Source organism: Antedon bifida, chromosome 10 (assembly GCF_963402885.1).
Source record: "Antedon bifida chromosome 10, ecAntBifi1.1, whole genome shotgun sequence".
Classification (NCBI taxonomy): Eukaryota; Metazoa; Echinodermata; class Crinoidea; order Comatulida; family Antedonidae; genus Antedon; species Antedon bifida.
Window position 1 is genome coordinate 19,814,852 of NC_136235.1, and position 15,378 is coordinate 19,830,229.

The following is a 15,378-nucleotide window of genomic DNA, read 5'->3' on the forward strand; positions in this document are numbered from 1 at the left end:
GCGTCCCAGAGCCAGCTAATAATACAGCCCCAATTCAATTGGAATTCCAGACGTGAAAAACCAGGAAAGTAAAGAGTAAATTTACTTTGTGAAATAACGGTTTTTTTGCTTGGCCTTTGTCTTTTAAAACAATGTACGCACACCACTGGATACTCCACTCCAAAAGACTTGTAATAAGACTTTGTTTATGTAGAGCATCTTGTGTATATGTTTGTCTTGTGAACCTCTGAGGGTCCCTAATGATCAGCAATAGCTGGATGGATCACCCTCATTAAATATGGTTTAAAAAAAAATATGGCGCCTCCCCTATATACCACTAGCATTGCACACCGAGTAGGCCTACTCGAAAACAACTTAGTAGAATTCAAATGTATCTTGTATTTTCCCATGTCATGTTTGTACCTCTGTTTGGCCTCCTCAATAATCACATTTAATCGAATCTTTCATGATTCTGTGTATGTACATGTCAGCCATTGAACCCCGGAGAATCTGCCCCTGACGTAACCGGCTTAACTATTTATAAATGGATTGTTTACATGTTAAATATTCTTAGTAACATCATTTTGATCGTGTCAATATTGCTTGTACTCTTATTCTAAAATGAAATGAAAACGTTGTAATGTAATTATCATGCCATCCTGTTATTGAAATGACGATGTAATTTTCACAAAAAAATGTGGGTTTTTTATTTTAAGAATGTCTGGAGATTTTTAGTATAGCCTATATCTTTATCGTTCACAATACTTGGCAAAGAAAATAATGTTGTGACGTATTTGGGTAGGCCTAAATATTAATATTGTAAAAAGGGCTAAAAGTATGTTTCGGTTAACATGAATAATTCTTTATTTGATACATCACAAAATAGACTTGCAAAAGTACATACAAATGGATTTTCTCTTCTTAGCTGTGAAATGTATCAGAAGAAACAATAGGAGAACACCTCATTTGGGACGCATTTTTTCAACAAGGGACACCCCTATTGTTAGAGGAAACATTCCCCTCCCCTCCCCCATAAACCCCATACAAGAACCAGCAGATCTGTGTTCAAAACATGTTTATATTCTGGAACTACCTACACGTTGACTAACAATACCGCCTTCCCCACTACACCTGTTCAAACTCATTTGCATAACAACACACGGCATAAATACCAAACTGTGTCGTACAACTACGATGAGACATAAATTATATTCTAAACACTAACGAGGAGAATTATTAATGTTAAAAGAGGATACTTTTCTGTTACGAAATATGTTCGGCCTGAATAGGTATTTTACTTTATACTTTGTTTATAACTTTTCATTTAAGGAATAATGTTCTGAACTCTCTTTCATTCAGTATACGTCGTATAGTAACATTGTTGCAAAACACAAAAACAGGTGTTACGTAGTAGCTAGAAGACAGGTGTTAAAATGTATGTTCATTTCTAACAGCCACCTGAGTATCAGTTTTCATGTCTTAACAATTTACAGACCTTCAAATATAATTATGGTAATTATATATTTTAGTTTCGAGTTCATGAGTTTAGTTTAGAATAAAGACAATTATGAATGCTAGAACAATTACAGGTGTCAGTCAATGATAAAAAAAATGCAATTTGTTAATTTTCACAATCCACACATTATCTAGAGCCACTATTGTTGTTACAAACGCTACGGTCGTACAGAGAACCCCTCGTTTTCTCTCTCTCTTTCTACCTTTATTTGATTTTTTGTTACATACTTATTTGATTAAATACATTTCTTTGTAATCAATCAGTTCTTGTTTCTCTTAGTTTGTTTTTGCATTTACAGTATATAATATAACACCACAGGCGCGCCAAACATTAGAGAACCCCTCCGTTGCGACACCCCCAGAGGAGACAATTTCCCTTACGGACCAACCTATTCAGAGGACAATATTGGCTGGGTCTTGAAAATGACAGCAATACCGAAGTGGAAGGCAAGGCCAGTGCAAATGTTTCAACAGGTTTATTTGACCTTCACCCCTGTGTGAAAGACATATCGTTAGTACTGTCACCTTTGAGTACATCCTATAGCCCCAATATAAAACACCTAAAACAATACCAAATCTCCATACTGTTACTGAATAAGCTTTGTCAAGCGTGTTTAGTTCATAGAGTAACCGATGGTTGGTTATCAGTTATTATAGGCAGAATGCTGGACATGTCACACAGTAACACCACCACTATTTTAAAATGTACACTTGTATTTTAGCGTGACGCCGTTTCCCCCTCATACACCACAATACGTACACAAAATATTGATATAATCATCAACTTTTGTACGCTTTTAAATTGATACAGTGTTGTCACATGTCACTTTCATAAAGCTAGGCGTTATATGCAGTATTTCTTTTGTTTGAAGTCAAAAACAAATGTTAATTGCTGCACACATATCTGACTAAAAAATTACCTAGAGAATATGCAATAAATTACTTCGAGACATCCCTAATGGCAGAGGCAATACTGCTTTGAATATCTTAGCAGGGTGCAATTCAAAATGTTTTGATTGTTTTAAAACTTGCTTGCCGTACATAATATAAATAAGAAAATTAATTGCGTACTATTTTAAGATTGCATGGTTTATTGAATGCAAACAGACGTGTGCAAAAACTCTAATAATTATGACCTAGCCCTACATTAAAATTAAATGTTCTGCAGATAATTAATTTAGAATGTGGGCCGTTCGGCGACGACTGGGATGTCTAAGCCCCGTATGTGTTTACAGACTCATCCCAAAAGATGCTTATTTGCGTTATTATTAATCTTATCTAAATTATTTTAAGTTAACAGTAACATATTGAACTTCCTGCTGACTTGAATTATTTTTTGCTAATTTGTTGTGAGACAAATTCATAATGAGGTTGAACCATTTCACAGTTTAAACAAATACATATTATTTTCAGTGATTTTTTGCTGTTTAAATAATTGTTTTTAAGTATGCACATTGTTTCACAGTTTTATAGTTTATTCAATTCAATTCAATTCAATTTAACAAACATTTATTTCCTCAAATGCTATACAAATAATACAGAGCATAAAATGAGGACCAACCTAGAAGTAAACTTGTCTCAGTTAGCTCCCTTTAACATGGTTACAATTCTTTTAAAATTTATTTTATTTAACAACATCTTTATACAGGATTACACAATTAGTTAAAAGAAAACCTGTTTTGCACTGTGGTCCTGTCTTGAATACAAAAACAATCAGGAAGAAAAACAAAGTTTAGTTTTGTGAAAAAAATGAGATGTGTATTTAGCTTTGAATGGAGCAATTGTTGGGGAATATTGAATTTCAGTTGGCGGGTTATTAAAAACAATAAGAACCAATGTGTGTATGTTTCACAAAACACATTATTTAAACATTTACACATCTGTTAAATTTCATCTGATCTGTAGGCCTAGATTCAGCATTGGTGGTACAGTAAAGTCTTCATGTCAGGTTCATGTTGTGTATTTGCTTGTATTGTACGTAAAGTTGTCAAACAGATGATTACTTGTATCAGTTAATAGAAGATGCGAGTTAAATTCTACTTTCATATTCATAATCGGTTTGTCAGACAGCGCGTGCCAAATGTGTTAATGATGAAAGAGTTGTATTTACAAGGCAAGCCGATGTCCAGACAGACTTGACCTTTGGATAAATACAATCAATCTATAGAAGATTAAATTGTAATAAAACAACTTTGGATCGGACTTTACATCGATGATGTCATATCACTAACATATTTGGGCATATTATTACCATATTTGGGCATATCACTACCATATGTGGGTATATCACTACCATATTTGGACACATCACACTTTTGTCAAACTAGTTTGATAGTGTAGACAGAACTTAGGAGTTTGTTTATAAATTATCAGTATCTTGCATTCTCTCGAATTTTCAGAAAATGAAGATTTAGTTGGAGTTGTTTTATGCAAGTTAAAGAAAGTAGTTCAAATCTTTCACGGAGTTGTTCTAACAGCTTCTCCAAAATGTTCGTACAGTAAATTAAAGATGAATGAAAACTACAATAGGCCTATAGAATTATCTGAAGTAAGTTATCCGAAAAAAGGCTTAGTACGGATTATAGAGTTCGAACTCATACGGGTTGCCTAACCTTCAATTAATTTAAACGGAAAATATAGTTAAGCCATAGACAAATTAAGATATTTGTGTTTTCGTCATCATTATTATTTTGAAACATGTTGATGTAATAAATCGTTTATTGTTCGCAATATAATGCTTACCGTACTGTATACAGGTACTGGGAAATAATAAGATGATGGAATAAGAGTATCAGTTGCTACGTTAGAATTTACATTACATATTTACAAACCTCATAATAAACACACAAACAAAAATATTGTTGCCTAGCATTATCATAATGGGATAGGATAGAATCATGAGAAAAAAAAAATTAAACTAGTTGGATATAACTTACAATTCAGACTGTGCACAAGCAAACTATTATACTAGAGTACTTTATACAGTAGCGCATTTATCGGCGACAAATTTTACTTATTTTTTTACTTTACTTTTACGACGAATATTACTTACAATCGAAACGCCCGGAGTACTCTCAGGCTAAATATATGTATCTAAAAAATGCTCCGTGCTTTTAGAAAGAGGTCTTTACCCTGATTTAAGTATGTGGGTGCCAATAAAGTAAACGAACTCATGTGCTGTCACTTGGGATTCTGAAAATATTTCTCTAAGGTCATAGAAATATGTTCGTACAAGCTTAACCTGTGATTCGTATTACCGAAACATCGTCATTTATCAACACATTACAACAGTGACAGCATCAAACGAGCGAGAGGAAAAGTTCATGTCTCAAATTAGAAACTCTGGTGTAGGTGATTGGTTATCTGGGTAGCAGAAAGAAACACTGTCTATTAACGATTTAGTTGTCGCATAATTAGGAAGACAAACTCTCTGTATCCTTGCAAGAACTATAAACTTGTTTTATTTTTAATAGAATACAGTTATGCTGGGAAGAAGGAGGCTCGTTTGTGTTTTAGCTGGACTATTTCTAGTATTTAATGGATCGAAAGCACAGCAACAGCAGCCGGATCCGAACAATCAGAAGTCAGTTATTTATGGGTGAGTTGATTCAATAATATACCTTTTAAGTATTGGTAGACCTACTGCCTGCTTACACATAGCATATCAATAATACAGTATTATATCAGAATGTTTGTGATGTTTGAAAATTAAACGACAAACACGTTCCTTGTTGTTCCTTGTCGAAAGGCGAATAAGTTCAGTGCATCAAAGTTAATTTAGTTTCGTTTTGCAAAGTATCAAAATAGTTGTAGCTTTTTTAGTCACGTACATATACATACTATTTATAAAATATTTCTGTTAAGTAGTGTAAACATAACGTTGTGTTTTACTTATCACGTTCATTAATTATTAAAAGCTTTGGTTTCAAGTATTAATTACATTTTGAAGAAAATGTATTCTATGGTTGCTGCTATGTTATATGTTTTAGTAATGTTGTTATATAGTGTGTTTGGAACAAAGTAATGGACCGGATTTCTTTTTTCTTGATTTGGTTCCCACTACCGAGTCGCAACACAATAACTACCATGTCCAGTAGTTATTAAGTTAATTAATTGATATGTCTTGGTGTTTAATTTTAAATGTAAATAGGCTGGGTAATCATCAGGAATAGTCCTGGGAGGGAGATGAGCGCCCCTGCCCACCGATGAGTTTCGGGATCCCTTTGACCCGGAGGGAGAGTACCCGCCAGGGTCCCTACCTAGGGTTACAGGTCTCAGGTTTTTTTTTATTAATTAGTGTTCCATGACATTCTCATCAAAATTAATGTCTCTCATTGTTGTGCTATGTCAACATAATGTCAATGACGGCGAAATGTCCCCAATAATGGGGATAGCTATGCAAAAAAGTAACAAGTAAGTAACACAAGTAATTTGTCATTGGTCAAATTGGTTGCGTTGCGCTTACGTCATTGAGTTGCGTCATTTAGTGAGAACTAAATTTATAAAAACTAAAGTTTACCCGAAAAGTTGAAGAACAATGAAATGTTATTTCGAGTATTTCAACATCAAAGTGTACAAAAGTTCAAACAACAATATACATCATTTTGCGTAGGATTTCTTGTAGCTTTGCGGACGTGTAGGGTAGCACTAACAGGGATTATATTGTGGTTACACCCATTTTATCTAGGTTGATTGATATTTCATAACATATAAAATGTATAGATCTTTAAAATAATTTCGTAAGTACAGTTATGGGAATACAGTAACTAGTATGCCTATAACATGTCGTTAAGTATGGATCACGTATCATTGGAACTGAACAGTTCTATTGAATCCATTTTTGAAAATCGATGAATTAAGAAAACACATTCTATATTGCAAGATTCTACTCATCCCATGCATAATGTATTTGAGGTGTTACGTAGCGGTAGACGTTACCAGTCCATCATCTCTCGTACAAATAGGTTTCGTCAGCTTTTATCCAGCTGCCATTCGGACACTGAATGCTTGTCAGTATACCGTACGAGAGTGATGTGACACTTTGTTTTTGTATATCTCAGAGCAAACATAATTTCTATGTATATTTTATATGCAAATGACAATAAATGGAAGTATTTTCCATTGATTAAATGAATTGTTATTCAAAATCATTTGTTATAAACAGTTAGTTATGTTAGTGATGCATACTCTATTCCTTGTTTAGTAAAAACAGATTTACGCTGTGAATACAGTAGGCCTATCGTATAGTGTTTTCATAAACTCTATTAAAGTGTTTTCATCACATCATACGTTATGCCATAATTCTAAACCAATATTATTGAATCACAGTACAAAATCAAACATGCCTTTGGCTGTAAGCATGTCTATGATGATAAAGTCAAGACATTTATATCTCGTTGATATCTATCAATGCTGTGTACATTGTATATTGATATAACCGTGGGTGACCCGTCTTTAATATAGCTTCACGGTATATCAAAATAATTCCCGTTTTCCAAAAATTTTATGATGCTTATTGAAAATCGTGTAACAATAAACATAATTGCAATTAGGTCTACATATAAATATTAATTTCTCAGTATAAAAAGAAAACACAACCATTCGTAAATAAACGTTTTGTTTGACGAGGTTATATATTTTTCATTTTCGGCATTCTTGAGATAGTTCCCGGCGCGGACCACGTCAATCTTAGGCCTATATCAAAATCAAGGGTGGACAGAGATAGAAAATGTCTTTTGGTATATTACAAAAAATATAAATAAAGGTACCTGCTGAAGAAAGAAGACCAATTGTATATAGCAAACATGTAGGAATTAAATTAAAAATTTTACGACAATTTTAATACTAAACAGTAGGCCTATAGTTCAAGAGATCGAACTGTCTCGTCCCGAAGTGAAATGTCCCGTTCATGGTTTTCAGGCCTAGACTTAGATAAGATAATAAGATGTATAAAGCGCACATATTCACAAAGTGCTCAACGTTTCACGTTTGCATAATGTCACATACAATTAACATACGAATGTTAAGACAAACAGTTTGTCATAAACATTAAAATCGATAATTAAATCTTAGATAACACACAGATAAAAAGTTTGTTTTGATTTTGCCTAGTAATTGTTTTGTCTGTTCAATGGAAACGAACTTAAAAAGTTCAAAGACTTAATATAAAAACGTTAGTTCATTTACTACTTATATACCAATCAAAATTCTTGTTAATTACTTATAAACCAATCAAAATGCTTGTTAATTACTTATTGACCAATCAAAAGGCTTGTTTATAAGCATGAATCAGACTGTTCTGACATTGGAAACACTTGCGTACGTCCGCATTCTTCGGGTCATGGCAGTCATGTTTTCTGCACTGGCTCATGGGAGTTCTTTCCACGAGTTTCTTTTTTATGAGCTTATATTATTGAAAAGTTTGTATATAGAACATTCGATGAAAACATCCGGAAAATGTATTTGGCAGCAGTGAAATTTATTTAATTTCATTTAAACTAAATTTATTTGCCTCGTTGAAATATTATAAACTTTTAGGGGTAGTGCTGACTCAAAACTTATTAAATTAACGTTTTATTTTACGAACACATACAAGAAAATAAGAAGTGAACAATGTTTGGAGTGTGGAAAAAAGTTCAGGTTGGGGCATGACTACAATATATAGGATGGAATACATATGACATAGATAATGAAAAACAATTAATATTAAACAAAAACCCGTAAAGAGCTTCTAAGTCCTGCAGTTTCACAGGCTTCAAGATTTTTTTTTGCGCAGGCATTACAAATTATCCATGCAAACTGATTGATTTATATTGGTTTGACCTGATTTAACATTTGAAGTGGAGAGGGTTGTATTGTTGTCCCTTGTGGGTAGAGTTTGAATTTGAACTGGCACTATTGATTCTCCCTGAAGGACAATTGTACCCAGTATGGTCTGGTAGATAAGCTGGGAAAATGCGTTAATTACCAAAAGTGTAAATGAGAAACAAATTAATATCCGCGTAGATAGTTTATTTCTTAGAAGTACGAAGTTGTGGTTGTGCCCGTGGCACCAATGTTGGTGTTTTGGAAAATATGTTTATGATTGACAGCGGTCTGTCCAAGTCAATAAATTTGACGAGCGCTTCAATTTCTAGTTCAGTGTTACTAAAGTAGTTATACTGTATATCGTCGTTATAGTCCAGGACCTTTCTAAAATACGAACCATTTAATAATTATTCGTAGGCCTACAGATACGAGAAAATTCTTGGGAATGTTTAAATTAAATTGAACAACATCCTTCACAAGTAGTTCAGGACTTCTAAAATATGAACCATTTAATAATTATTCGTAGGCCTACAGATACGATAACATTATCGGGAATTTTTAAATTAAATTGAACATCATCCTTCGCAAGTAAAACATTAACCTAAATGACATACACTGCCAAGCCCGTCGCCAGGATTTTTGCAGTGGTTCTTTTTTCACGCAAAAGTGCAAGCGAAGCAACTGAGCTTATGCTCTGTCTACACTATCAAACTATTTGACAAAAAAGTGTGATGTGCCCACATAATGGTAGTAATATTCCCAAATATGGTAGCGACATGGCATCATCATGTCCATATATGGGCACATCACATTTGTTTGTCACAGAAAGTTGATAGTGTAGACAAGGCTTTATCCAGATAAAAATAATTTTCGCTAACAAATCGTCATGATTTAGTAGGACTATACTACTACTATAGCACTGTTGCACTTGCTGCTGGTCTTTATACGTTTTAAATATATATGTTCGTACCATACAACGTCACTGACTTATTCTTTTAATAGTTTGATCATGGACCTATACATTAGATTTATTATTATCATTATCTATAGGTCCAATAGTTGAATGAATAGATGAATACAGTAATTTTAGTTAGAAAGTTCTGCATCAGCCTTTTGTTAAGTGGTGCTAAACCATGACCTTCAGGAAATCCCTGTCTTGGGACTTTAGGCAATTCTGATCTCTTGCCAATAATTAAAGACTGTGTTGCCATCAAAATAAAAAAATATACGTATTTTTGCTGACGGAGTGAGTGATTTGATAATTTTCAAAATCGAAAAAGAGGCGATCAGAGCAGATTTAAAAATAAAATAAAGATCAAATTAGTGGGATGGCTTTTTCTCATTCTTACAGATTTCTACATCTTTATCGTTTCAAGAAAATATATTAGTCAGATACGATAGTTAGTGACCTAAATATTTCTTTATTTTTCATCATTTTGTTAACAGACCAAACGTTTGTGGTCCAAGGCAATATGCATATTGTTGTCCAGGATGGAGGCTCCATTCACGGTTAAATCAATGTATTGTCCGTAAGTATACATTTTTAGCATTTATTGTTTAAATTTGACAGTGAGACTAATTAGGTTTCTTACTAGATTTCTGGTGAAAAGATATTGCCTGTATAAAAAGTAGTACTACACTATAGCAAACTTTTTCCAGTTTTTTTCTGCAGTTTGCCAAAGTTTGTCAACTGCAAACTTTGGAAAACTTTCTTTCGCATTGCAATCAATTATCAAATGTTGTCATGGAGATAATACTATTTGTCTTACTTTGTCTCACATTGATTGGTTGAAGTCATCAACAATTATGACCAATGTTTGAAGAATTTTGACATAGTGAATTTGAATTGTGATTTTTTTTCTTCAGCTATATGCAGCCGATCTTGCAATGGTGGGTTCTGCGCTAGCCCAAACGCTTGCATGTGTCAGCGTGGTATACTTGGCCCAGGAGGATGTACCAATGGAGGTAGCACAGGTGAGAATTAATAAATTACTAAGTCTGGTCTATTTCTTGCCTATAGTTTACGTAGCTACATAAGCCGAAATTGCCATTTTTATATTTATTTAAAAAAAATTATATTAATATTCCCCTGCAAAATAATAGTATCGCCGCGAAGGAACCACGCCCCTTCTCCTTTTATAAAACGAAACGAGGGCCGCGCGGTCCAGGTGGTGGTTTATTTAAATTATAGCAGGTGGGTTACCTCACAATTATTAAACTTTGAAAATCGAAATGATGACATTAGGGTAACAATTAGTTATACTGTAAAAGTTATAATGTAAACAACCACATTTAGGGCTACCACCGTTACAGTAGTGACACTAATAGTTATGGATGTATAATTAGTTATTATTAATATTAGTAGTCTAGGCCTAGCCTAAGCCTAGTTAGGTCCTAGTTAGTGCTAGGTTCGCCAGGGCGGCAGTAGTAGGCCTAGGCCTAAAGTAGTTATAGGCCTCATCCAGTACCCGTTTACCGGATTCCCCAGGCACAAACAATAGTAGTAGCCTGGGGGAACTGGTTTGTGTATGTTGAATTTCAGCACCTGATATAAAATTATAAATCAGTGCCTGATATATTTTCATTTATTTAATAACTCACAATAGGGCCTATACAATATGTAATATCATTTTGACCTACTTTTTCCAACTTGATGTACAGCAGTACTACTTTATCACAACGACATGATGTCATCTAATATATTAATAACATCTTGCATGGTCGCAATACACAAACATTTTTTTTTCTTTCCACACAGTCTTGAACTTAGGTGACATTATTGCCACATTAATATTGTGGTTACCTATGATTATTCTATTAGTACATTATTAATCCTTATAACACAACCCTGACCCTCTGATTCTAACAATCACAGGCCTATGTGAATTGTGTAGACCTCCATTTGTAAAGAACAATTTCCTTCGTAGACCATCGTCTGAATGTTTAACAATAAAGGGATCTGGATTCCTAGGGGGGAAGTTATATATTTGGTAACATCCTGCGAAAGTGTAAAACAGCAAAGGATTCTCATACCACCAAAGGATTTCACGCATTAAATAGTTCCCGTGGGAACACCGCAATAGCTTGCACCATTCTTCGCGCTGTGGTTTTTTGCTAACTTTGCTATGTTTTTATGGCACGCAATATGGGTTGAACCTGTTGTTAGAATCTCGAGAGAAGAAATGTGTCGATATTCGATGTCTGATAAATATATATAATATTGTTATTGAAATGATGATGCTATTAGTTCATGCCCGTTTAGATTGGTTGACAATACTTTTGTAATTCAGTCACAATATCACATAATAATATAATGTACATGGAAAACCAATTATATTTTTTTTAAAACCTAATGAATAGTTATGCATATAGTAATAACCTTTGATATTAAAACCAAACACTATTTAAAAAAATGTTTTAATTCCATCTATGAATTAGCTTATCATTTTCAAACTATCCTACTATTGATTGGTCAAAATTAATCACATGGCTAATATCCTGCAATAAACTTTAACATTAAAACCAAACACTATTTAAAAAAAAAATCCATTGATGTATTAGTTCATCATCATTATCAAACATCATGTTGATTGGTCAAAATCAATCACTTAACTAATTTGCTGCAATAAACTTTGATACTAATACCAAACACTATTTAAAACAAAATTCCATCCATCCAATTAGCTTATCATCATTATCAAACTATCCTAATCAATCACATGGCTAAATTTGCTGCAATATAGTATTATAAAATGCATCTATTTTTCTTCCAGCTGTGTGCCAACCTGAATGTTTAAATGGCGGCCGTTGTGTTGCTAATAACCATTGCTCCTGTACTTATGGGTTCTCAGGGAGCAGGTGTGAAAATGGTAAGTTAAGATTTCTAAAAAAAACTAGCAACACTCCTCTCCACAAATGGTATAATTCATGAACTTTTCTCTCTGATATGCAGAGGCTTTTATTAATGATCAAATACTAATATCCTCTGGTATAACCCCACCACCCCCCACCCCTAGAACACGAAATTGGGGGATGAGACTATACCAGAGAAACCCTGAAAAAAAAATGATTAATAAGCATTTCTTGTAAAAAATCATCTGAACTTGCGAGGGGCCTACTTCCAGACCAAAAGTCAATACTGGCACTATACCCAGGGATATGCATGTTTGAAATCAGAGACATAAAGTAGCGGGTGGGATTATACTAGAAATGCGTTTATATCCGAGGATATACTGTATATGTGTAGGATTTTGATAACAATTTACCCCAGTTATGGGTCACATATAAATAAGTTTATCCCAACAAAGAATTCATTTTTATTGATAACAATTTGTTTACCTGTATGTAGGTTATCAATATGTTACAGTCTAAAGCTCTGTCTACACTATCAAACTTAATGTGACAAAAAATGTGATGTGCCCATATATGGACATGATGATGTCATATCACTACCATATTTGGGCATATCACTACCATATTTGGGCACATCACACATTCTTTGTCAAATTAGATTGATAGTGTAGACAGAGATTTATGTCATCGTATCTTCCCTATGCCTGTCAACAGTCATGTCATAAATACAGTATAATACTAAGCATAGACTACCTTCTTTACTACATTTAGTGTTAATAGGTCATTGGTGTCCGGGGTCACAAAGCGTGTGTGTCAGTCGGCCAGATAGTGACAGGTTAATCAGCTTCAAAACTTGTCTATTTTCACAAGCTTGAAATGAGTTGCAATAAATGTAAACAGAATCGCATGTTTTACGTACCATAGCTTCTGGAAGGAGTTAATGTTCAGAGATGAAATTAAGATAATATTATTAGGTCCTAAATACAATTTAGTTGTTTTTAAAAAATGCATTAATATTAGTTATTATTATTAATATTATTGATATTAATATTTGGGATAAAAGATAATTATATCCAAGTTAAAAATGTAATGATATTGAAATGAAAATAATATATACAAAAATACATAATATATCACACTCCAACTAAAGCTATGTCTACACTATCAAATTTTATGTGATGTGGCCATATATGGACATGATGATGTCATATTACTACCATATTTGGGCACATGACACTTCATTGTCAAAATAGTTTTTGATAGTGTAGACAGAGCTTTAGTTTTATAAATCACATATATAGTTTCATCTATCTATAATCCTTTTATTCCTCCGTGTTTTAGATTATAGGACTGGTCCTTGTTATAAAACATATATTGGTCCGAACCAGTGCACAGATTTACTTACTAATCTGCGTTGTACAATGGCGCTATGCTGTGCTACCGTTGGTCAAGCTTGGGGCAGTCCATGTCAGCAATGTTCTACCCAATCAGCGCCATGTGCAAAAGGATATATACTTGACAGAGCAACTCAGCAGTGTATAGGTAAGTACTGTCAGCTATAAAGTACTGTATGTATTTTCATTAGTAAGAAATTGTTTAATTTTTGGAATAATTTTTTTAAAGCTCTATCTATCAAACTAGCTTGACAGTGTGTTGTTTCCAAATATGGTAGTGATATGCCCAAATATAGTAGTGATATGACATCATCATGTCCATATATGTGCACATAAAGTTTGATAGTGTAGCTTTAATGCTAATAGAAAAATCTTATAGGCAGTTGAGACAAATGACTTGATGAAACAGCATTACTTAATCACTTGAGTATTCCATATAAACTATTTATATAGTTCAAGACCTCAATAATTCATAAATTATTTTTTTTATTAACTTTACTATTTTACATTAGAACGTTTTCCTATTTAAAATAATATAAAAATATCATCTGACAAAGTAATTATTTGTTGTTACCATGGATACATGATTTGTTTATACTGGTTTTGCATAAAAATGTAGACTGATTGTCTATTTAGAATAAAGTTTATTCTCAAATGAGAAATAAAAAATATAACATATAATAGATTTTAAAGAAAAAATGCAGCTCTCTGGTTCATTGGTATTGTAATATGTAGGTATTTGACATTGTGTTCTGGTTTACTGCACTTTAGGTTAAAAACAATATTCTCAGTGGGATATTCAAGGTTTGAATAAAATTGGTAATACTGAATTTATTTAAAGAAATATATTTGGAAGGGTATTTATTAAATTACACTGTATTGCATGTTAAATACATTGAAGAAAGTTGCACTGTGGTTTGGTGGTTGACATGCTTTCTTACCAATCCCATGGTTCTTGGTTCAATTCCTGGATCTTTCTATATGATGCCGGCCAATATAGTGCCACTAATTAGTCTCATAAGTTAAGCTCTGTCTACACTATCAAACTAGTTTGACAAAAAAGTGTGATGTGCCCAAATATGGTAGTGATATGCCCAAATATAGTACTGATATGACATCATCGTGTCCATATGAGCACATCACATTTTGTCACATAGACTTTGATGGTGTAGACAGAGCTTCACATTTTATTATTACAAATACATAAAATTAGATTAGAAGATTTACTTACTTACTTTGAAAATGTTTGTTTTATTTCCAGATGTAAATGAATGCCAAGTGATTCCTAATCTATGTCTAAATGGTCAGTGTGTTAATACAATAGGCTCTTTTACATGTCAATGTGTGCAAGGATATCAAGTGAACCCAGTTACAAATCGATGTGAAGGTAACACAATATTTTTATTACCGCTAGCAAAACTCTGCAGTTTGCACAAACTGAAGCGCACACCAACTCTTTTTGGTTTATTTGATAGGCATGTGAAAGGGATATATGACACAAGCGATTGTTATAGTCTCTTAGTTCTTTCGAGCATTGCTGGGACACGACTTAAAGTGTTGCGAAGCTAATGCCGGTCACGCGCAGCCGGGCCTGCGTAAAAATTGATGCTTCAACCCAGCCTAGTGCAGTACATGTTTTCACTGGTTTCTTAATCTAGGCTTACCCTAAGGACAAACATTAAATTAAATTGTTTTTATATTATAATTTAGTTTTACTTACAATTGTTATTTTTTATATCAGACCTTAAAAGTGTACAAAAAAGGTGAAAAACATCGTCGCGTTGTAAAAATTCAAGAATTGTCAGCGCGTACATATTTTTTCACAAATTTA

The 15,378-nt window shown here is 33.4% G+C and overlaps 1 protein-coding gene across 1 annotated transcript in view; it reads left to right on the top strand.

The window, feature by feature from the left end:
- The window catches only part of LOC144854284 (fibrillin-2-like), a 54,406-nt gene that overhangs the window by 4,611 nt on the left and 34,417 nt on the right, over positions 1-15,378 (top strand). The window contains exons 2-7 of the mRNA XM_078712209.1: positions 4,968-5,092; positions 9,748-9,830; positions 10,168-10,275; positions 12,075-12,170; positions 13,495-13,695; positions 14,809-14,934. Coding sequence (XP_078568335.1) covers positions 4,977-5,092; positions 9,748-9,830; positions 10,168-10,275; positions 12,075-12,170; positions 13,495-13,695; positions 14,809-14,934 — 730 coding nt within the window. The 5' untranslated portion in view covers positions 4,968-4,976. The remainder of the gene's footprint in view (positions 1-4,967; positions 5,093-9,747; positions 9,831-10,167; positions 10,276-12,074; positions 12,171-13,494; positions 13,696-14,808; positions 14,935-15,378) is intronic.